Source organism: Australozyma saopauloensis, chromosome 4 (assembly GCF_035610405.1).
Source record: "Australozyma saopauloensis chromosome 4, complete sequence".
NCBI lineage: Eukaryota > Fungi > Ascomycota > Pichiomycetes > Serinales > Metschnikowiaceae > Australozyma > Australozyma saopauloensis.
The window spans coordinates 980,578-1,002,588 of record NC_086134.1 but is presented as its reverse complement, the minus strand read 5'-3'; the positions used below and the strand labels follow the sequence as shown (position 1 = coordinate 1,002,588).

At 44.2% G+C, this 22,011-nt stretch overlaps 8 protein-coding genes and 2 non-coding genes across 10 annotated transcripts; 4 read left to right on the top strand and 6 right to left on the bottom strand.

Moving 5' to 3' along the window:
• Positions 1 to 192: 192 nt before the first annotated feature.
• PUMCH_003479 (uncharacterized protein) lies at positions 193 to 1,647 on the bottom strand (the record flags this gene model as incomplete). The annotated part of the gene is made up of 1 exon (XM_063022444.1): positions 193 to 1,647. One exon carries the CDS (start codon positions 1,645 to 1,647, stop codon positions 193 to 195), a length of 1,455 nt encoding a protein of 484 aa, XP_062878514.1.
• A 710-nt stretch (positions 1,648 to 2,357) lies between these two features.
• PUMCH_003478 lies at positions 2,358 to 2,429 on the bottom strand. Its single transcript has one exon. It is a non-coding gene; the product is annotated as a tRNA-Gln (tRNA).
• Positions 2,430 to 2,500: 71 nt separating this feature from the next.
• On the bottom strand, positions 2,501 to 2,572 carry PUMCH_003477. Its single transcript has one exon. It is a non-coding gene; the product is annotated as a tRNA-Gln (tRNA).
• Positions 2,573 to 3,343: 771 nt separating this feature from the next.
• On the top strand, positions 3,344 to 6,211 carry PUMCH_003476 (uncharacterized protein; the record flags this gene model as incomplete). Its single annotated transcript, XM_063022443.1, has 1 exon — positions 3,344 to 6,211. The coding sequence occupies one exon, from the start codon at positions 3,344 to 3,346 to the stop codon at positions 6,209 to 6,211; it is 2,868 nt and encodes a 955-aa protein (XP_062878513.1).
• Positions 6,212 to 8,379: 2,168 nt separating this feature from the next.
• PUMCH_003475 (uncharacterized protein) lies at positions 8,380 to 9,048 on the top strand (the record flags this gene model as incomplete). Its single annotated transcript, XM_063022442.1, has 1 exon — positions 8,380 to 9,048. One exon carries the CDS (start codon positions 8,380 to 8,382, stop codon positions 9,046 to 9,048), a length of 669 nt encoding a protein of 222 aa, XP_062878512.1.
• Positions 9,049 to 11,756: 2,708 nt separating this feature from the next.
• On the top strand, positions 11,757 to 14,837 carry PUMCH_003474 (uncharacterized protein; the record flags this gene model as incomplete). The annotated part of the gene is made up of 1 exon (XM_063022441.1): positions 11,757 to 14,837. One exon carries the CDS (start codon positions 11,757 to 11,759, stop codon positions 14,835 to 14,837), a length of 3,081 nt encoding a protein of 1,026 aa, XP_062878511.1.
• Positions 14,838 to 15,548: 711 nt separating this feature from the next.
• On the top strand, positions 15,549 to 16,094 carry PUMCH_003473 (uncharacterized protein; the record flags this gene model as incomplete). Its single annotated transcript, XM_063022440.1, has 1 exon — positions 15,549 to 16,094. The coding sequence occupies one exon, from the start codon at positions 15,549 to 15,551 to the stop codon at positions 16,092 to 16,094; it is 546 nt and encodes a 181-aa protein (XP_062878510.1).
• A 72-nt stretch (positions 16,095 to 16,166) lies between these two features.
• Positions 16,167 to 17,663, bottom strand: PUMCH_003472 (uncharacterized protein; the record flags this gene model as incomplete). Its single annotated transcript, XM_063022439.1, has 1 exon — positions 16,167 to 17,663. One exon carries the CDS (start codon positions 17,661 to 17,663, stop codon positions 16,167 to 16,169), a length of 1,497 nt encoding a protein of 498 aa, XP_062878509.1.
• A 401-nt stretch (positions 17,664 to 18,064) lies between these two features.
• PUMCH_003471 (uncharacterized protein) lies at positions 18,065 to 19,591 on the bottom strand (the record flags this gene model as incomplete). The annotated part of the gene is made up of 1 exon (XM_063022438.1): positions 18,065 to 19,591. One exon carries the CDS (start codon positions 19,589 to 19,591, stop codon positions 18,065 to 18,067), a length of 1,527 nt encoding a protein of 508 aa, XP_062878508.1.
• A 471-nt stretch (positions 19,592 to 20,062) lies between these two features.
• On the bottom strand, positions 20,063 to 21,925 carry PUMCH_003470 (uncharacterized protein; the record flags this gene model as incomplete). Its single annotated transcript, XM_063022437.1, has 1 exon — positions 20,063 to 21,925. The coding sequence occupies one exon, from the start codon at positions 21,923 to 21,925 to the stop codon at positions 20,063 to 20,065; it is 1,863 nt and encodes a 620-aa protein (XP_062878507.1).
• Between the last annotated feature and the right edge of the window lie 86 nt (positions 21,926 to 22,011).

The window sequence follows — 22,011 nt, the reverse complement described above, 5'->3', positions numbered from 1 at the left end:
AAACGAGGGAAATAATCTCGAGATTCTTACAGTGAGATTTTTTTATAGAAAAAAGTTGGAAAAAATGGATGCATATACTGCGTTCTTCTCATAGCTGCTCATGTGTGACCTCATAGGTTCATGTGATGTAGAATGTATTATTATGAATATGTTTATGTAGAAAGTCAGCGTCAGGTCGTAAATTCTAAAAGTCTATTGGCGGAGGTCGCGGGGTGCCTCGAGCCAATCTGTGGTGCCCATTTGGGTCAAACGGCTTAGCGCCCGGGCAAATGCAAACTTCTCCTCGTCATTGACAAACATCGAAGCCTTCTTAGCCACCAGCTTGTCGAAACCGTGTTTCACAACCAAGTCGTCGTCCTCAAATGTCTCTTCTGCACCCATATCGCTCTGTTTCTTGAAAAGTTGGTAGTTGTCAGCCTTCACATCCTCGGGCTCCACAAACAAGTCCTTGAACTGGGCGGCGGCAGTTGTAGCGATACATCCATGCGCATCATAGACCGCGTCGAGGAACGTGATGAATCTACGTACCTTATCTCTTACATTGATACTGAGGTACGGGATATCGCGGATGATGAAGCCATGGTAGGCGCTGGCAAGCGTCAAGTAGTCGCCTGCGCTTCGGTTTTGACCACAGAGTTCTTCAAAGGTGAATTGCGCTACTAACGGTCTACGACTTACTGGCACATTGAGCTGTCTTCCCCACACAGTAAGCGTGTCGTTTTCAACAAGGGGCCCGGAACCCTCACCCTGGTTGAAGTAGTTGGTCCAAGTTTCTACGTGTTTCCGGCAGGCGGCAAGATTCGTCTTGCTGTGATATTTCACACCCGGTTTTGGACAGTAGTACACAGACAGCACGGGACGGGCCACTTTTCTGTAGTCTGTAGGAGAATTCAAATAAATCACCTTAGTCTGCTTCTTGATAAGCTGAATACATGGAATGAACAGGACTCTCTGAATACCGTTCAAGTACAAATCGTCAGGTGCCCTGTTTGACGTAGCAAATAAAATAACACCATATTCGGGGCTTAAAAGCAACGTTAGAAGTCTTCGAAGTAGCATGGCATCGGCGACATCGGTGACCTGGAACTCGTCGAAGCACAAAACAGTGGAATTCTGGGCGATTTCACTTGCGAGAAGCGGGATCACATCCAAATCCATATGGTTGTGTTCAAGTTTGAGCTGATGCGACCGTTTATGAAGATTTTGCATGAATTGATGGAAATGCATGCGTTTCTTGGGGAGATGTTTGGGAACAGTCAGGTAGAACAAGTCCATGAGCATGGTTTTCCCACATCCGACGTCTCCATACAAATAGATACCCTTTACAGAGTTTTCCCCTGCCGAATTACCGGATTTTTCGCGATTGAGGAGTTTCAGGAAGTATCCTGAGAGTCCCGTTTTGGGCTTTAACAGTTCTACATCAGGCGTCGCCACAGTTGGCGGTACATAGTGGCCAAGACTCATGTGCAACTGAGAGAGACTGGAAAGAATTTTTCTTTGATATGGATCATTTTCTAGCCTTCCCTGAGCCACACGGGCATCGTATGCTTGGATCGGGTTTGCCTCCAAGAGCGACGCATGGAGCCGTCTGCAGAGCTGAAATCGGAGACACGTACGACGTGTGAACCTGATAATATGTAAATTCATTTGTGTTATGACAAATGGGTTAGGTTTGATTGGTTAGTCTAGGAGAATGGATCTAGAACCATGAAGGAATATGCTCTTGGAAGCCGATTTGAAGCGCGAAAATGGCGATGACGAATGGTATGGGCCCAAATAAATAAAAGAGGAGCGATTTGAGTGGAATATCGGCGACGTGGCCGTATAGTAGGAGAGGCTGTTCGGATATTCCGGGGATGAGATAATTGTCTGGGGAACGTTCTCTGCAGGTCCGAATAATTCCGGGAACTGTGGAGATTCGTGTGACAGAAGAAACCTTGAATAGGGAAAGAAGAGCGAGACTGGAAAAGAGTAGGGAAAATAATAAAGTAGAAAAACAACAACAGAGAATTTGAAAAGGGAGGAATTTAATCAGAAATTTGAAAAAACCAGGATGAAAGTGTTTCTTATCTATCCTTGACTTTAATCTTTCGAAGATACTACATAGCATACTTAGGAAGAAGCACTCAGTAGGAGACAGATTGAAGATGACATCAGAAAAAAGGGGGTGATTCGTCGATGCTTATTCAATTCACACCAGAAATGTTTTCTTGGGAGTTGAATGTTGGACACATCTCGATGATATTTCCTCTAACAAGACGAACACATGAGTTTCTCGAAGTGGAATGAACTGAGCCCTATGAGTACCAAATGGCCCTCATCCCAGAATACAAAAAAAGGATAAATGACAAAAAGAGAGGTCGTACCCGGATTCGAACCGGGGTTGTTCGGATCAAAACCGAAAGTGATAACCACTACACTATACAACCGTGATGTTGAACAGAAACAATGTGGTTTGATTAGAGTGGCTTAACTTCCGGATAAATGTCCCCAAAAAGAAAGGTCGTACCCGGATTCGAACCGGGGTTGTTCGGATCAAAACCGAAAGTGATAACCACTACACTATACAACCAGTAGTTGTCAATGAAAATCAAGAGTTTAATATGAAAATAAAATTTTGTGCTTGCTTTCCTGCGTGGTTTAGTTAAAGTCAGATTTTTTCGCGTTGTTGTCTAAACACTAAATAGTCTCATACTACGAAAGTTCGCGAACACAAATTGCCACTTGAAGTATCATTACAGAAGCATTTCATTACTATTCGTTGCTTTCAACATGTCAGTCCTGACAATGATACCTCGAACATGCAAATTAGTGGTTTCGGCAAACACCTTTCTCCAAGGGCATTAGAGGCAATCCGATGTACTTCAACATTCTTGCTTTTTGAGTAAGTCTGGCCTGATGTTGCACTTTATATGTTCTGTTTTGCCCTGTGCTAGTTTTGCATCTGCAATTTTGATCCTGACATAAGAAACCGGGCGAGCTACCGCCCAATGATCTTTCGCCTCCAACTTGATTATCTGCAAATGCTTGTAAAATTTCGTTGGCTCAAATTTGTTTTCAATTGTGTCTTTTTTCGGCACTACTGCTCCTGTACCCCCCTTATCTTTTTCGAATACTGAAAATGGAAAAGGCCAGCCAACGAGTCATTATGGATAAGATAAATCAATAGAATATTTCTCTTCCTCTTAACCGATTCGTCCATTCTGCAAAGACGAGATCCGGAGATTACGTACATGCTGGAGTCCTCTCTGCAGTAGCGCTCTCCCCATACTCCAACTTCTTCTACAATTCGAAATTTGCAGCCATTCACACAAATACCTGTAGAGCATCTAATGCATTGAAAATGGCCCTGTTCCTTGACCACGTGACAGAACCTTCGAATTTCAATCCTTCTCCCGCTCCATTCGACCTTTTGGTCTCGGACTTATGGGGTAAATTGGAGGCAACCACGTCAGAGAACAAGGGGCAGTTTCCAAGCGTGAGTGCCAAAAAGGTGAGCATTATAGAGTCTTTCGTAAAAACATGGCGCACTCATTTTGGTCAAAATGTGTACCTGGCTGTAAGATTGACGTTCCCTAATAAGGATGGTCGGAAATACTTCATTAAAGATGTTGCACTAGTTAGACTAGTCACTAAACTACTCAATTTACAAAAAGGGCTGGCAGACTATACTATAATTCGTAATTGGAAGAAGTCGTATCATTATAAAGCCCGGTTAGCTGGAAACGAAGAGAGGGCCGGAGTTAGCGACCTTCCGCTTATCATATCTAGAATTGTACTGAGACGTCGCGACCAAAATAATGTAGTGAAATCATCCGTTTCGATTGAAGAAGTCAATAACTTGCTAGACAAATTGACCGAAACATCGCACGCAAAAGACCAAGTAGCCTTGTTGCAACCTTTCATCGACAGACTCACCATAGCCGAGGTGAGATACTTATTTCAGATTATTTTGAAGGAATCAATTCTCTCCTTTTTCGAAAGGAGCTTTTTTGTTGCCTGGCATCCTGATGCATATGAGTTGTTTAAGGTATGTAATGACATGAAGAAGATATTCTGGGCACTCACTGACCCAGAAAAACGACTTAACCGGGATCAACTCTGCGTTCAGCTCATGTATCAATTCGTTCCACAATCTTCAAAAAAATTGGAGGTCTCGTACGAGGCTTTGTGCAAGCGGATGGCCGCCAAGATGTCACGAGAGGGCAAGGATCCGAAACTTTTGCAGCAATATGATTCTGAGCTGATTGAGGATGTGTTTCTCATCGAAGAAAAAGTCGACGGTGATCGAATGCTAATGCACATGAACGAAGGGAAGTTTCTTTGGCATACGCGGCGCAGAAGGGATTACACAATGGTTTATGGAGAGAACTATCACATCGGATCGCTAACAAAACATTTGGTCGATGCACTAAATCCTGCAGTGAAATCCATCGTATTGGATGGTGAAATGGTGGCTTGGAGCAAAGACCAGAATGCCCTTTTGCCCTTTGGTACGCTTCGCCTGGCGGCAATTCAAGAAGCCATCCAACAATTCAATACAGTCGACGTTTATGAGGGCAATAACAGCTGGCCCTTTTTCCTTATCTTCGATATCCTTCATTTAAATGGTAAGGACTTGTCACATCTACCGTTGTTCTATAGGAAAAGCATATTGGCTAAAGTGGTCAATGAAGTCCCTCATCGGTTTGAACTTCTCAAGTGGGTAAAGGCTAGTCTGCCGCAGGACATAAAGGTGAACATGCAACAGATCGTCTCTGATAATAATGAAGGCATTATGGTAAAGTCACTACTCCTGAATTATCGAGTTCACAGCCGTGATAATACATGGATCAAGGTCAAACCTGAGTATCTCGAGAATTTTGGCGAGAACTTAGATCTAGTAGTAATTGGAAAAGTTGGGAAAATCAAAACATCATATATGTGTGGACTTCGAGATGACGAAAATGAAGGCTCATATAAACTGTTTTGTTCCGTTGCTAATGGATTTCTGCACGCTGTTTATCGTCATATTGAGTCCAAATTATGCAATTTTTGGGTCGACTACAATGAACGTAAACCAGCAAAAGAAATGATGCAATTTGGAACGAAAAAGCCAGACTACTGGATAGACCCTGCCAACTCTGTGGTTCTCGAAATCAAAGCCAGATCGATCGAGGTTACAGCAGATACACCATATGCAGCGGGATCAACACTACACAACCTTTGGTGTCGAGCTGTGAGAGATGACAAAGGCTACGAAGAATGCATCAGTTTACAAGAGTACCAGGAATTGAAAGCAAGATATTCCCTGGACATAAGTAAGGTGCAGACAGTCAACCGAGACTTGAAGCGGAGACGAGAGGACTCATTGTATGGAATTTTCTCCAAGCGCAACAAGAATGAAGAAAAGTGTGAAATGTATGGTCTGCTGTCACTATTCCGAGGACTACATTTCATCATAGCAAACGACTACGAGATATCTGACAACACATTTACTCAAGGAGAATTGGAGCAACTTGCTTCCAACCACGGCGGCATTACACACCTTCATCCCAAAAAAGACGATCTCCACGCCAAAACCATATTGGTTTTGAGCGACCAGGTAACTCCTCGACTTGAAAGATGGCTAAAAGAAGGGTTCGACATCATTAGCCCTCGATGGATTTTCGACTGTCTACAAAATAAGCAGCTAATACCCATCGAGCCACAATTTGTGACTGCCAGTGAAAACCCACACTTAATATCTGCCATGGCTAGTCGGACTGATCCTTTCGGAGACAGTTACACAACTAGTTCTCTAACACCGGCGGGGTTTTTCCGGCATTTGCGGGGTTTCGAAATCCCCAAATCATTGACCGGAAAATCCATAGAAAGTGAGATGTCCGAGTTGGCCCATGCGGGGACAGTTGTGTTGGCCAACGTCTTTGGTGGCTGCAAAATGTACATCGCGGGGGAAGACCAGGGTGGAGAATCTTGCGCCTCTGTCTGCAGGATCCAACGGAGAATCCTCCGATTTGGTGGTTATATTGCGGATAAACTCCAGGGATGCAGTTACATTGTAGTGCCTTCGCTGCAGGAACGCAACTTGATAGATGGTCTCCGTTGCCAGCTTCTGCAAGAATACACTGAACAAAGTCGATTGCCGTATATTGTATCAGAGAAATTTCTTGGAGCAAGTATTGAGGCCGGGGAGTTGGCAGATCCAGAGCAATTCCTTGTAAAGGGATGAATCTGTCAAGACTACTCTTCAGTGAAATTTGCTATCGGATCACCCGAAACCACAGGAAATTCTAAATTTCTGAAACAAAGGCCAATCAACCTAACCCATCCTGTGTCGATTCTCGGCCAATCTGAGATTTCTGGAGTCTTCCTTCTCCTCCTATAAGACGAGGCAAGCTCGCTTTTTTTGAACTTATGCAGTAAGCTGCAGGATAGGGGCTGGAGGATGAGTATGAACTCAAAGATGCGGACTGCACTTCTCCTGCCGGATTATCTTGATCATGCAGCTGGATGATGTTGTTGTTTCACCTGGGCTGGTGTTAGAAGGTGTCAGACGACCGAAAGGCATCTCATTGGTAATTATCGCCAATATTCTTGGCTGCGACATAGCCGTTGCTAATTGACGGAAATCAGGATGAAGTTGTCTACAGGAACTACTCGGAAAGTTGGAATCAAATTCAAAAACTCGAAGAATGTCTCAGAGCTTCTAAAGTATCAACTCCACAATTTCAATTGGAGTGATACTTTATTTGACTTCAGCACTCCAATTTGTGTACGCCTGGAAGCCTATTTGGATGCGGGGTGCACTAACCCCAGATCGATTCTCCCGTTTCGTACTTTGTACATAGGTGCATGCATGTGTCTGAGCAATTTTGGCAGCCTTTTCATTGGTTCCGAGGATTTCTGGAATGGCGCCTCCTAGGCTCATATGCTGTTGGTCTGTTCATTTGATGCAGTCTCTATGCAGGGACGCATTTCTCGGATTAAAATTTATCCGGACAAAAATGATGCTGTGCTCTCGTGATGGCACAGATTTCATCCCATCGTTGCTTAAATCCATAAGAAACGCCTATACAGAATGAATAATCCCGACAATGCAAGATCCACTCTTAAAAATTAGTAGGCTATTCGGAAAGGAGCGATCCGTTTTGCCTTTGAGATATATAAACTACTCAGCAGGGCGTATCTGCAGGTGAAGGAACTGAAAGAAAGGTCTACACACCGTTTTCTCTTGGCTTCGAGAACAACATCGCATCCTCCTTCCTCATGCATGTCCTTTGTAAGTGAACGTGGCCAGGGCATTTGAACAATGAAGGTGATGATACCAGCAAATTTTCCGAAGTGCCGAAGGATCGGAAAAATGGGGTGGCCTAACCCGGTGGAATCATTCCTGCTATGGGTTTAGATGACCCCCGTGCCCCAAGTGGAGGAGAATATGGGGAAAAGAGACGAACAGACCAAAAGAAATCAAAGCCGTTGGATTTCATTTTTTTTGGGGGTGAGAGATCTTATCGGCCAATCTAGACGGCTAGAGCCAACAGACCACTTTCGGAAATAGGGGTGGTTGACGCCAGAGGTGGAGATATACCTGCGGACAGCGCCATTGCATGCACCGATAGACGCTAGGAAGCCTAAGATTACCTTTCGCAAAGATTTCCTTGCATGCGCCGCGCAGTGCCTGCAGAGAAACAGCTCAGTCTGAGCCCGCATACTACGAGCATATGCAGCCCTGGCGTCTGTGCGCCCTCACCTACTCCAATTCATAGACATCTCCCTTTCCCCCGCTTAACTGCGACGTATATGCACACTGTGTCAAGAATTAGGAGCAATAGGTATTAAAGGGTGGCAGGATCCTGATGGGTTCGGAAAAATTAACAATTCTCTTTCTATCTCGTTGCATTTTTTTTAACCTCCCTGTTCCAGTTCTCGCTATAGCCTTGGTCTATTGCCTTATTCATTTTTAATCATCTCCATCGTTGGCCTCATCTTCTTGTATTTGGCCTATCTCCGATCCTACCCGACGAGTTTACCCGATAGTTGCAGCCAACCCCGGGTGTGGTATTACAATTGCCTTTCACATATAAGCACCGCAGCCCCTGGAATATTCTACCAGTCCCAAAAAACTTTTGCATCTTTTGACAAACTTCACTTCTGCGAACGTTTGTTATTCCATTGTACATAACTCGTTTGCACCCTAGCGCTAGTCGAACCGGTTTCGCGGCTCTCATTGTTTCACATTCACATTCACAGAAAAGGGTCTAGCCATATAGCTATTTGGCTCATTTCCATTGCAAACACAAAAGCATTCACGTACAAATACTTGTTTGTTTCTAATTCATTAGTGTGGAGCCTTTGACTGAAACACATTTGCAACTACAGATAGCAATACAATAGAAAATGAGCATGGACGATTCTTGCATACACCATCGCATTCCTTTCACAGAGAATGTTGACTACTTGTCCAGCAATTACATCTCGGACTACCATCTCTATGTGTGCTGGAAACAGAACAACACCATCTCCATAAAAGCACACAAGGAAGATATAAGTGTGACCATTCCACTGACCATCTCTCGTCGTCTTGAAAACACTAGTTGGAGAAGATGGGTCAAGCAACAGAAGAACCTTAGCGAGATTCTGCCTGCTACCATTAACTGGAACAAGTACCAGGATGTCACATGGCTCTACGGACCAAAATATACCAATGTGTGTCCCTACGAGGCACCATCGCACAAGAACAGCATCGAGCTTACGCAGAGTAATCTCCAGAAATGGGACTGCGCGGATGTAGACATGGACTCTGACGACTCCGTGTCGCTCCGTCTGTCATCTCTGATGTCGTTCGCCAGCGACTCGATTCCCAGCGAAGCTGACGATGATAGCGACGACGAGGACTTTTCCGAATATTCCCACATCAAGCCTGTTTTGAAGCAAAAAAGCAATCCGTTTGCACCCACGCCCAAGCCTCGCCGCAAGCTGGTCAAGTTTAGCTACGTGATCAACTCGCGCGAGTACGCCAACGGGCTACTTTTCGACTACTACTTTTTAGACACACTGTGTTTGTAGAGGTGAGGCGGCGTAATGACTAATGAGGATGTATAATGGTAATACAAGTTGAATAATGAACTATTGTGTAGAGAAGAGAACATCTTGTTTAAGAGAACTACATTTACAATTTGTAAAGAGTGGAAAAATATTTGCAGCGATTTGGTAAATGAGGGTCAGAGTTTAATTACTTGAATCATTGCTTTTGAGTTATGGCCAATTTCTGGAATTGCTTCCTTATCTTGGAATTACCAAATGCCGTGTTCCTGTGACCTCGCTAAGAAGCGCCACGGATAGACTTCCTATAACAATTCCATTCTAGGACCATACCAATTCCGAATTAAGCTCAGGGCGCCCAGTTTTCAAATAGCCTTACACCACACGAAGCTAATACCTCTTCTCTCCAAAGCCCCTTATTGCCGAAACTGAATAGGCTATTTCTGCATCGCTTCAATGAAGGCCAGACTTGTCAAAAAAAAGATGGTTTGAAACTGCATATTTTCGTTGCTTTCCATCAAAAGTTTGGTGCTCCCAACAGATACTTTGCGAAAGGGGGGAAACTCCTCATCCCGATTAGGCACTTTCGCTGCATAATGTGCCGTAATTACGACGTGGGGGACCAAAGATCGAATTCGATAAATTGGGGAACGATGGGGTATGACCGAGATGTTGCAATTCCAACAAGCGGCTGTATCGTTATCTAAACGAGCGATTGGGTCTCTTATCTCTTGGCGGCGGAGATTCTGCAAAAGCTGAGCGATAGTGGGAGGAGAACCAATTGAACGCCGAGCCAGAAGCCTAAATTGCATTACCTGTTCATGGTTTTGGAGCGTGGGCGCTGTGGCGCATTGGTGAAATATGGTTCAATTTCAATAGTCAATTGCGTTTCGCTTGAGCGTGCGATGATATCAAGGAGGATGCATTATGTGATGGCCTCGTAATCAATAGAATTTTCGTTCGACAAATTGGCTTTTTGCTTCTGGCACTCATTTGTGGTCAAGTATGCGTGGTCAATTTTGCGTGGAGTTCACCATTCAGTAAATCCAGTAATAGCCGTGCAATTGAGTGGAAATGGAATAGTAGCAAGAGCAAAGTATCGGAAAGATAATCATTCCCTAATTAATTTAATTTTTTTCAGAATAGTTCTAATGATGATACCATGCATCTGATCTGTGTTTTGGACCGGGCTCTACTCGTGGACATTTCCAACCGACACCTTGATGAATTTGTTCTAGAAGCTTGAATGGAGTTCTTCCGAGATTTTGCAATCCGGGGTACCCGAGATTGCCCGTGGGGTACGCGCATGCGAAAGGCTTCTAGCAGGTGTGCATGTTTGACGGAATGCATGTGCATGGCCGAGGAGAATTTGCGATAGCGATAACACGCAAACAAATGAACAATTTCTCTAAATCCGAAGCATGAGAGGAATCATGAGCGTCCTCAAAATCCGAAGTTTTTCCGGTAAGTTCGGACCAAAGTAACTATCAATGGTGCATGCAGCCAATAGGAACCAGACATATAACGTTACTAACACCGGCGCTTAGGGTTTTCAAACCGCGGGTCTAACTCCGGGATGGTACAGCATATCGGAGCCGACCTTTCAGCGTCTCTCGGATCTATGACCAAGCACATGAAAAGGTCATTTTCTCCGGCGTTAGGTTTTGTTTTTCCGGACGGTTGGGATGGACAAAACCGGGATGGACAAGAGTAGCGCATGCGGGGGTAAAGATCTGTGGTGTCCTGAATGCCGCTTTCACAATAGGAAGAAGTGCGTTGTTTTGGACCAAGACCATTTCGGGTTGGTTTTGATCTTGGGCGGAGGTTTGCGGCGCACCCGGAAAATATCAATGGAAAGGGGTATCTCTGGTCTAGGATGACTTTGAGAGGATATACGAACCATATTGAGAATCGTCTTACATCGACCAATTGAGTTTTATCGGGCTCCACATTATCGGGCACAATCATGAAAAGGTCGTGAAAGCATTCAACTCTCTTTATGAATAACAGCTCTTAAAGGCAAGTGATTTCGTATAGCTTCTTCGAATGCCACCATACGAATCTTGTTTGGTTTCCAGTTTAATCAGACTACAATTCCAACGCCCTCGACGAACCCAGCTGTAAAAGAGAGCTTTCATGGATTTTCCCTCAACGAGGCTTCCATTGCCCTCCGAGCTGGACTTAAAGTTTTGACAGAATTCATCGTTTTGACGTTTTGAAGAACAAAATCGTCATGTGTGGTCAAGAGCAGCCCCAAGGCTCCATTCATTCGTGCCAAAGCTTCAGATATGGGTGCATATACATCATTGAGAGAGTCTTTGCCGCTCATTTCTTTATCTTCTGCAAATTGACCAGTATCCTTGAGTAGTATCGATCAAACGTTGGATCATTTGTCTGCAGGTCTGAAACCCATTTGAAACACGTCTTCCGAACAAACGGTGGACGCGGGATCTATGGTATATAAATATTCAAAGTCGTTAGTTTAGATATTCGCAAATGTGTTACATGACCTTTCATGTGATTTTGACATTAGATCAGACCTTGTTCTATAAATCTGGAGACCAAGGGTGTCTTCTCGTCTTCGTAAGCTTAGCTTTCAAAACAATGTATCAACTGTTTTTATAAATATCACAATGTAAATTTGATGTTGCCAACACATTTATTGTATTCCAGCTTGTATCAAGTGTTCATTATCATATAGTCTCTTCCTTCATGCACTACCAACGGCAACAATGTCTTCTGATCTAGAAGAATTAGACGATGATCTAGATCTAGAAGTCTTGGAGAAAGTCAAACAGACCGATAAGAAGTCTGCGGCTGGCCAGATTCCAACCCACCACAAGCTAGACGAGTCGCAATTGGACACTTATATCTATCCGACCAATCTCCCCATAAGAGATTATCAGTACTCAATTGTCAACCGGGCACTATTCCACAATGTGTTAGTTGCCCTACCGACAGGTTTGGGTAAGACTTTTATTGCCAGTACGGTAATGTACAATTATCTTCGGTGGTTTCCCGAACTGAAGATTATCTTCATGGCACCAACGAAGCCTTTGGTTGCACAGCAGATCAAAGCATGTTGCAGCATCACGGGGATTCCATCGTCCAAAGCAGCCATTCTTCTAGACCGAACTCGGAAGAATCGTGCAGAGATTTGGGCGGAAAAGTCTGTATTCTTTACTACACCACAGGTGGTGGAAAATGACTTGACGGCAGGCATTGTGCATCCGAAACTGATAGTGCTTCTTGTGGTAGATGAGGCTCATCGTGCTAAAGGTAACTATGCATATAACAATGTAGTCAAGTTCATCTCTAGGTTTTCCAAGTCCTTTAGGATATTGGCGCTTACCGCGACGCCCGCATCGAAAGCTGATGCTGTGCAAGAGATTGTGGACAATCTTAAGATATCTTATGTTGAAGTTCGAACCGAGAGAAGCATTGATATTTTCAAGTATCTCAAACGAAAGAAGATTGAGCGCATCAACGTGGGATTGACAGACGACGTCTACATTGCAGTTGAAGCAATCTGTGAAGCGATAACTCCTGTGCTTCGAATCGCAAACCAGAAACGAATCTTCGATATTAGTGACCCTCATAAAATCAATTCACTCATGGCTATTGAGGCTCAACAGCGGATCAAAAGGGACCCAGGCATTCCCGAGGCATTGAAGTGGACGAGCTTTTTCCTCCTCCAGGTTTTATCTGTCGCTGGTCAATGTTTGCGGCGGCTTCACATTTATGGGTTAAGAACATTCTATGAGTATTTCCTGGAAAAATACATCGAGTTCACTACCAAATACAACAATGGAAAGTCTACGAATCACAATGCGGCTAAATTTTACTGTAATGATAGTCTCAAGAAGTTGATGGCCAATTGCAAGACAACTGTTGCTGATCCAAATTTTCTCGGCCACGAGAAAATGTCCATTACAATATCAGAGCTTAACAAATTCTTCAAAGAGTCTTTAAATCCAGATTCTCGAGTTATCATATTTACAGAGCTAAGGCTGTCCGCGTTGGACCTTGTACGGGCCATCGAAAGGAAAAACCCAGAAACACTTAAGCCGCATATCTTTATTGGGCAGGCTAAAGAGAAGGAAAAGTTCGACGAGGAGATTTTTTTGAACAAAGGTAAGAAGAAAAAAGCTGGTGACCCAGCTCCCAAGAAGAAAAAGGCCGATAAAGATACTCAAACATCGTCGGAGCTGGCACAAGTTTCCGGAATGAATCAAAAAATGCAAAAGGAAATCATCAAAAAGTTTAAAGCTGGAGAGTATAACATTTTGGTAGCAACTTCGATTGGTGAGGAGGGATTGGATATCGGTGAGGTTGATTTAATTATCTGCTACGACTCTACGTCCTCGCCGATCAAAAACGTTCAACGAATGGGAAGAACAGGTCGTAATCGAGACGGAAAAGTCATCATGCTATTTTCAAATAACGAGGAGACCAAATTTAATTCTGCCATGGAGCACTACGAATACATCCAGCAACACATCATGAAGGGATTAGTGCAAATGAATGAACAGAACCGTATACTCCCTGCTCGTTTTGCACCTAGAGTAGAGGAGAAGAAAATCGAAATCCCTCGTGAAAACTCAGAAATTGAGCAAGTAGACGACGAAGATGAGATTATTCGACTTGCTACAAAATATATGACCCAGTCGAACACCGGCGCAAAAACAGGAGGCACCTCAAAAACAAAAACAGCCACGAGTACCAAGCTGAAGCAGAACTCAACTAGGGCTTCAGCAAAAAGCGATAAAATTCAAAAGCGATTTTTTATGCCCGATGATGTCGAAGCTGGTTTTCGACTGGCAGGCCAGGTTTTGAGAGGCGATGATCCAGAGACAGCAAAGAAGAGAAGGATCGAAGAGCATGGATCTGACTTCCTAGACAGTCTATTGGATTCTGACGATGACATATTGCTTGCAAAGAAGCCAGCTACAGACACAATACTTCTGAGTTTGGATTCTCAACATGCAAAGACAGAAGAAATACATTTGGAGAAGCCTTCACCAAAAGTGCCACCTCTTGAAAAGCCGCCGCTAAGAGCACCACCACACAAACTTGCATTGAGAGCTACTGGAAAACTGCTTGGTCCTCTGAAACCCAAGGTGTTACGTCAACAAGAGATATTTAATTGGCGAAACCCCAGTGGTGTATTGGAATCAGCCAAAGCGGCAACTCTGTCTCCCAAATCCTTCAAAGAAGACAAGCAGATGGCGTCCCCCCACAACATAGCTGCAACTATGCCGAGCATGCTGGCGACTGATCCCAAAGATGACTTACCTACAAAAGTCGAGGTTTCAGAGGACGACGATTTTAGTGACGACGAGGATATCTTGGCGCTTGCAAAGAAGACGCAATTGCACTGGGAGCGAGAAGCCTCTTTAGGGGTTGAGGTTCCAAAATCTCTTGCTCCTGCAAATGCATTAGAGCCTACGTCAGGACCAAAACAAAAATCAAAAGCGCCCCAGATGATTGAAAAGTCGCAAGACCCTATGGAGGAAGAAATCTTCAAGGTAGATCCTAATGCTGGGCTCCTTACCGATGACCAAAAGCAAGAGCTTTATCTCCACTATTACGCTACCCCAGAGCACAACGAGAAACTTGACTATTCGTCGATTCTGTATACTCCACAAGATGGATACGAGGTAAGTCACAGCAAGAATTCGCTGAGATACATTTCGTTTTGTCTGCTGCTGCGTAAGTTGGAAAATGATGTTGCTGAAGATGCTTTGGAATTGTACGATACATTAGCCACGAAACCGCAGCCTCCTTTTGCTGATATGTTTGGCTCGCAATAAAACCCTATATTATTTATTAATACAATGACTGAATGGCGATTTAAAGGTACTTACTCGATTTGGAATTGTTAGCGACTGCACATTGTAAGCCGGCTACGGAGTTACCCGCCCAAAGTCTCTGCCAGTATAAATACCCTCCTCAATTCCCACCCCAGATATTTTCCTCTCTATCTTTATGCAGGGGCATTACATGTTTCAGTGAGGATTCGTCCGAGATCATGTTTTTGCTGGTTGAAAACTATAACCTGACAGCTCCTTTGGCGTCGTTTCGGCGTCGTCACAGGGAATTTTTGGACTCCTTTTTCAAAGCCTAGGCACTTCTTCGAAGGCCAGCTGCTTCTCTGTTCAAGTGAGAACATTTGGCCAGAGTAGCTTGTAGAAATTGTAGAACACGCCTTGTGCCTCGCTCGGTGACGTGGAAGATGTGTCATCTTGAGCTGGATACAGCATGTTTTTTCGGAAACAAAATGTAATGGGCCAAAGTGAAATTGGCTTCTTTTGAGTGCGGTGACGCCAAGGGAAACCGGATGGCGGCACTGTAATTATCGGCCTTAACAAACCACTTTTTAAAAGCTAGGAATTTGAGCAATCGCTCTTAGTATTTTTTCGATACCACTACTGTTGTATTTGTTCCTGCAGATTGCCCTGAAAATCTACCTCTACATCTACACTTCTTCTGAACATCCCCGGTTTTTCACACCCAAACCACATATGTTTAAGAAATTCGGCAAAGCAGAGATCCATTCTCGCTCCAACATCAAGTCATCTGCACAAAGAGGCTTGAAGTCCAACTTTGCATCGCAATACCCCGACATTGAGCCCATTGTCGATGCGATCATTCCTAAGAAGTCGCAGGCCATTTTGATCAAATGTGAGGACAAAATCCTGTTGTACTCTGTAGAAAATGAGGTGGTTGTTTTCCAGACCTTTGACGATATCGTTCCTACGTTGAAAACCGTCCATAAATACCCAGACTGCTTCCAGAAGGTCCAGGTGGACAGAGGTGCTATCAAATTCGTTCTTTCGGGTGCCAACGTGATGTGTCCTGGTTTGACCTCTGCCGGAGCAAAGTTGCCCGACGAGAATATCGAGAAGGACTCGATTGTGACCATTTACGCGGAAGGTAAAGAGAATGCTTTGGCTGTAGGTAGATTGACCATGAGCACGGATGACATCAAGGCCAAAAACAAGGGCATTGGCATTGAGTTGTTGCATTATTTGGGTGACGGTTTGTGGCTCCACAGCGAGAGCGCATAAACAGGGTAATTTTTCTATTGGTGTAATTGACAATAAAGGTGAATGAAGTGAACTTGGAATGAACTTGGAGTGTTAGTGCAAATGGCAGTTTTCCTTCAAGGAAACGTACAATTTTTGCGATGGTACAAAGCTGAGACTCAGAAGAAGCGCAATGTCGTCATCTAGAACCCGTGGCGAGCTATTCTCATCGTTGTACATATGAAAAGACACCGTGAAATGGGGTACTGAGAGTCGTGTCTGTCTTGCAATGCATCCTTTGAGTCGAAGCACGGTGTTGTTCTGTAAAAACTTGCGTTTGAGAATGAGACTAGAATCCTTGACATTGTAAACATAGAGTTCGATGATCCGGTCGCTTTGCACACTTTGGTTCTGTTTCTGTAGATTGACGTTGTACTTCTCTTGATAATATCTCATTCTGGACGGATTATTAATAGCAGCCACCAGTCCATTTCTCAATTGACTGGCAAAAAAAAGCTCTGCCTCGAGTACTTCCGAACACAGTAGCCCACTTCCATTTAGTTTGACTATTCCCGATCCATCTTTTGTAGTCATGCACTGTAGTCTTCCGATAAGGAATACGGTCATTCTCTCTATCAGAAGCATAGAAAAGGCAGGACAATGGCTCAACCTCAACAGCTTCAAGCTTGGAAAAACTAGTGGGATTGGATCAATCAGACTAAATGTCAAAAACTGGTTGTATCTGACGTCCAAGCTTGAAATGTGTTGAAAGCAATGCTTCTCTTCAAAATCCTTGACCAAGTTATGATGAAGAAAGATTTCGTTGATGTTAAAAGCGCTGAGTTGTGGTGGGATTCGACTCAAGTTATTGTAGGACAAATCTAGAACCTTTAATGTCAGTGGTGGGTACCAACTCTCCAACATGGCGTCAGTCAAGTTGTTTCCTGCAAGCTCAAGTTTGTTGATGCTTGAGTTATGTAGCTGCGACAATATTTCAGAATCCAAATTGCAGTCACATAGCGAAAGGTCGGTGAGTGTTTCTGGGAACTGCGCTAGAAGGCCGCCGCCGAGACGGTTTCCGTTCAAATTAAGACCTTTTAAATTCGGCGTTCGATTTAAAATCTCCTCAATCTCATGCCACAGCGAGATTAAGTTATAGCTGAGGTCAAGGTATTCTAAATTGGGTAGCTTCGCTTCTTTTCCAGCTCCCAGAACACATTGGCGGTCTAACATAAGTGTGGAAAGATTTTTGTAGTCGTCAAGTTTTGAATTGAGCTTCTCGAATCCTACAGTTTCAACTGTTTTTGTGCTGAACATAATCGAGTGCTGCAAAGCCTCGTCATTTGTGGTTCTTCCATACCGATCCTCAATCGCCTCTGTAAACAGTTTTCGCGGATCAATCTTCGAATTCGATGCTTTCACAAATGAACCAGCATTGCCAATACACTCGAAGTATCTTATCCCCTCTAGAGTGCCGTCGTTCTTACCTCGTGAAGAGTCGTCCCATTCTATGCCATATGCCAAAGTATCTGGCCAAACATGGAGGTACCCAGAGTATCTAACGGATCCCATATGACCACTAATTGATATTCGATCGTTCACTTGATACATATTGGGCTCTGGATGTCAGATCGTAGGCAAGTGTTTGTTTGAAGAGAATATCTTCTAGTTTGAGGTCAAGAAGGGTCACATAAAATTCCTCCGAGAGAAGTTTCGTAGTTATTAGGCAACGGATTTGGACTTCGAAATTTCCATCAATAAAACCCTCAATCCGTGGTATCGTATCCTGTAATACTTTAAAGTGTGGGGTACTCAAACACAACAATGAGGATGACAATGGAAGGACGAGGTAGAACCTCTTATGTAACGTCTTAAATCAGTTCGATTGTGGACTATCATGATTTTACTACTGGTTTGCTCTCGCAGCTACACTTCGATGTTCTTACTAGTAATTGACATGTATTTTCCAGATATTCCAGATATTATCCCTAAAAAGCAAGCATCTGCTCCAATTAAGCACCAAGGCCAAAGTTGTCACCCAACAAACCGTCCAAGTCGAACTCAGCAGCCCATTCGCTGACCACAGTGGTGTTCTCAACCTTGGCAGGCTCCTTCTCGCCTCTCAATGCACTCTTAGGAGCATCAAGAGGTCTCTCCTCGGCAGCAGAGCTTCTGGAGGCACTTGGCAAGACCCAGCCGGTGATTCTGCCGTCTCTCCAATCGTTCAAAACAGCCAAGGCAGCGGAATCCAAGTTAGGGACACCACCGCGCGAAAATCTACCTCTGGTACGGGCAACATGGATCAAAAAGTGCTTTGTGAACTCTTTCAAATCTGAGGATGGAAGGGCAGGAACGTCGTAGTACTTCTTTAAGGCATCAGCCATGGCAGTATCCTTGGCCATACGCTTTAGAAGCTGTTCAATGACCGATGGAGGGTCGGAAATTTTCTTGACAGAAATGGCAGATAAGAGCGCCAACTTGGCCTCCGAGACATGCTTTTGTCCGCGGATCTCGTCGGGGAAAACGATACCTGGAGAGTCCAAGATTTTTAGTTTGTTGTCAATCTTAACTTCTCTCATATGTGTGGTCACACCAGCCATGTTTCCAACGGGGCAGGCCTTGTTGGTTCCGTGTCTGCTGGTCAATGCATTGATAATAGACGACTTACCGACGTTAGGGTATCCAATAACACCCACGACGATAGATCTTTTGAGGTTTGCCTTGTTTGCGTACGACTTGAGTGCTTGTAGAAGAGCATTGGCAGTCATAGCACTAGAAAGATTCTTGTTGTATGTGCTCAGGCCCACAGCACCTGGCGAGGCCTTCACTGGGATGGTAGGAAACGACAGCTTCAAGAAATTGAGCCATTGCGTCAAAACTGGAGTAGGAACCAAGTCGACCTTGTTCAAAATCAAGATCAATCTCTTACCGCCGGACTGCAAGACAGCCTCCTCGACCTTTCTGGAACGGGTTGACTCCGGGTCACGAGCATCCAAAACATACAACACCACGTCTGATGCCTCAACTACGGTTTTGAAAATCTTGTCGTATGCCTTTCTGGACTTGTCCAAGTCACCACCATCGACTTCGGTGTCGGAAACCTCAAGGTCTACGATCTCCAAATCCTCTTCCATAGAATCTGGCTCCTCCTCACCATCGTAGTTTACTGCGGCTTGTCTAGCAGATTCCATCAAAGCGGCCATTCCGTTTTCACCCGCATCGTCGCTGTCACTCTCTTCCATGGCATCATCGCCTGTGACTCCACTGGCCAAAGCAGCCTCTCTGGCTTCTTGTCTTTGTCTGCGGAGCTCTTCCTTCTTCTCCTTTTCAATGCGTCTGTTCTCCTCCAATTCCTGGATGATCTGGTCCTTGTAGGGGAAATTAGCAGGAATTCCGGGGTCTTTGTTGACTCTAGACTTCCAGGTGACGTCTTTTTTGGCGAGCTTCTTGTTTTTTCTGCGTTGAGAAGCGGCCTTTTTCTTGATACCCTCACGCATACGCGTGGTACTTCTCTTGGAGGTTGGCTTTTTGACTCTCATATTAGAGAAATATGTGTTTGTGTTTGGAGAAGATGTAGGGGTGGAGATGGATCTGGTAAATTTGTGCGATGAGCATCGATAGTACTGCAGGTAAACACATTGGCTGCAAATGTCAATTCATAAGGATTGGTTTTCAAATTAGCAAGTGGGCCAAAAAAATTATTGATGATTTAATGAGTTATGGCCCTATGTCATGGCTTAATTATATTGTGTGAACCATGGCTCGCGGTTATGTAGATTGGATATGATATAACTTGAAACGTCAACAAATGTCGTAAGAAAGGGATACTGTAATACGGCCTGAGATGATTTTATTTGGCTACCACGGTTTCTAAAGCAAGAATTTTGTTCTATTCTGTTTATCGGGCCACCACCACAAAACTTTTGGTCCGGTACAATTGTTTGCACCAATGCCGATTTGGCTCTCAATAAATACATAACAATACTCAATGGTGTTCTCAGACAGTCGCTTTACTGTTGATAGAGTGAAGCTGCGGTCTTGGGATTGAGGAAAGGTTTGTTCATAAATTCAAGATTCAGTGAAGGGTTCTGTCCGTCAGTCGCCAAATTTATGGATGATCTTGTTCTAAGAAACGATTGCTGAGGAGCAATTCGTGGCGATGCTCTTGCGGAGCCTTCTTCTAAACGCATGTCCATTTCAACTTGTGATTGCACCTCCATATACGTAATGATCTTCAGAATTGGAGGTTTCAAAAACTCTGGGCTCGAATTCCGAAGAGAAGCAAGAACATTCTTGAATTTAGGCTTCACGTTTCGTGGTGCGACGTTCATCACCTCGGAGTAGAATCTTCTCAAGCGTCTCCGCTCGAATCTTAATAAGGCCAGGATGATCACAAATGCAAAAAACCACCACCAGAGAACTGCGATACTATTTTTTGATATTTCATCGTCAGAATCATAGTCGATATCAACTAGCGATTTTCCTGTGATACCAACGGGTCTTGCATCTTGAGTTGGAATTTGGGATGATGCAACCAAAAGAATTTTTCCGAGTGTCCAAGAGAGCTCTTTTCCATCCACTGATTGAGCGGACTTAAAAGGAACATGGACTTTCTTTACTTCCTTGTCTGTTTCCATTTCTCCTGGATCCTTTATATCAACATTGAGGCGAGGCAATCCAAAACCTTCATGTAAAACATTGAGAACCCAAGTAGCCTTGAAACATGCATCAAGCAATGCTCTCTCCGGCAATTTCAGGTAGTCGCCCTTCTTTGAGTTTCTCCTAACAGTATCCCAGTTGCTATCGCAAAATGTCTTGACTTTCTCATTGAACGTGTGGAAGTTATATTCACCACCGCTATGGAAAATATCATTGGCAGAGTACCAGTACTCAGAAATCCCAACGAACTTGTCTTTTTCGAAATCCATTTTCGGGGCATGGACACCGTTGAAGAGACAAGGATCCTCTTTACAAGGGAGATGCTTCATCAACAAAGGATAAGTATCACGAAGACACTGCTCATAGCTACCGGTACCTTGAATGGAGTATTTCTGACCCTGGTACTCGTAGTCTTTGAGTAACGCGCCAGCAGGCATACATGGATCCTTGATCACCTTCCGTTTGGTCACTGGATTAGAACCGACATATAAATTGATCAAGGCATTCAAGTGGCGCGCACGAGCCTGGTTAGCGCCAAAACCGAGCCATGTTTCTACAAATAAACGCCACGTATGGGAACTTCCATCGTTCTTCCTCAAGACCACTGTGGCCAAATCCTCATCATGTTTGGAAATCTCAGCCTCCGATGGAACGAATGCAATTTGTGTAGATGCACCACCCATATCTAAGAACCCTACGGACTCAGATGTAGAGTGTCTATTGAACAGCCCCATCAAGTAGTTCAAGGCTAGCCAGCCATAGGTCCCCTCTGTTGACCCATCAATGACCTTGACATGCTCGGAACAGTCCGGTAGAAGAAATCGCGAATTGCGCTGGATCAGTTTACAAGTTTGATGCAATACATCTGAGCGCTGTTTCTCAGGAAGAAGTCTCATTCCAGCAGTGCTCAAGACATAGATGGGAGTTTCTGGGATCTGCGCTGCGGGAACAATTCCTTCAGCAAATTGGATAAGTTTTCGATAGTGACCATTCCACACTTTCTTTGGTTTCGACCCAAAAGTCAGTATTCCAGGCGTGATTTTCGTGGTCCAATTATCTTCCAGACTGATCACCGGCACACGGTCAAAATACATGTCTGGAAGCTCTGACGGCAGAATATCCTTGGCAGATGCCGGGTTGATCCATCGGTAGACCATGATTCTTGATCCCGAGGATCCTGAGTCGATGACGACTCCGTACTTGTAATCGACCATGGCTGTGAGTTTTTAGAAGGTTGCTAGTCAAATATAAACAATCTGAAGTGGAGTATAAAACAGCAAGAATGACTAAGTATTCATTG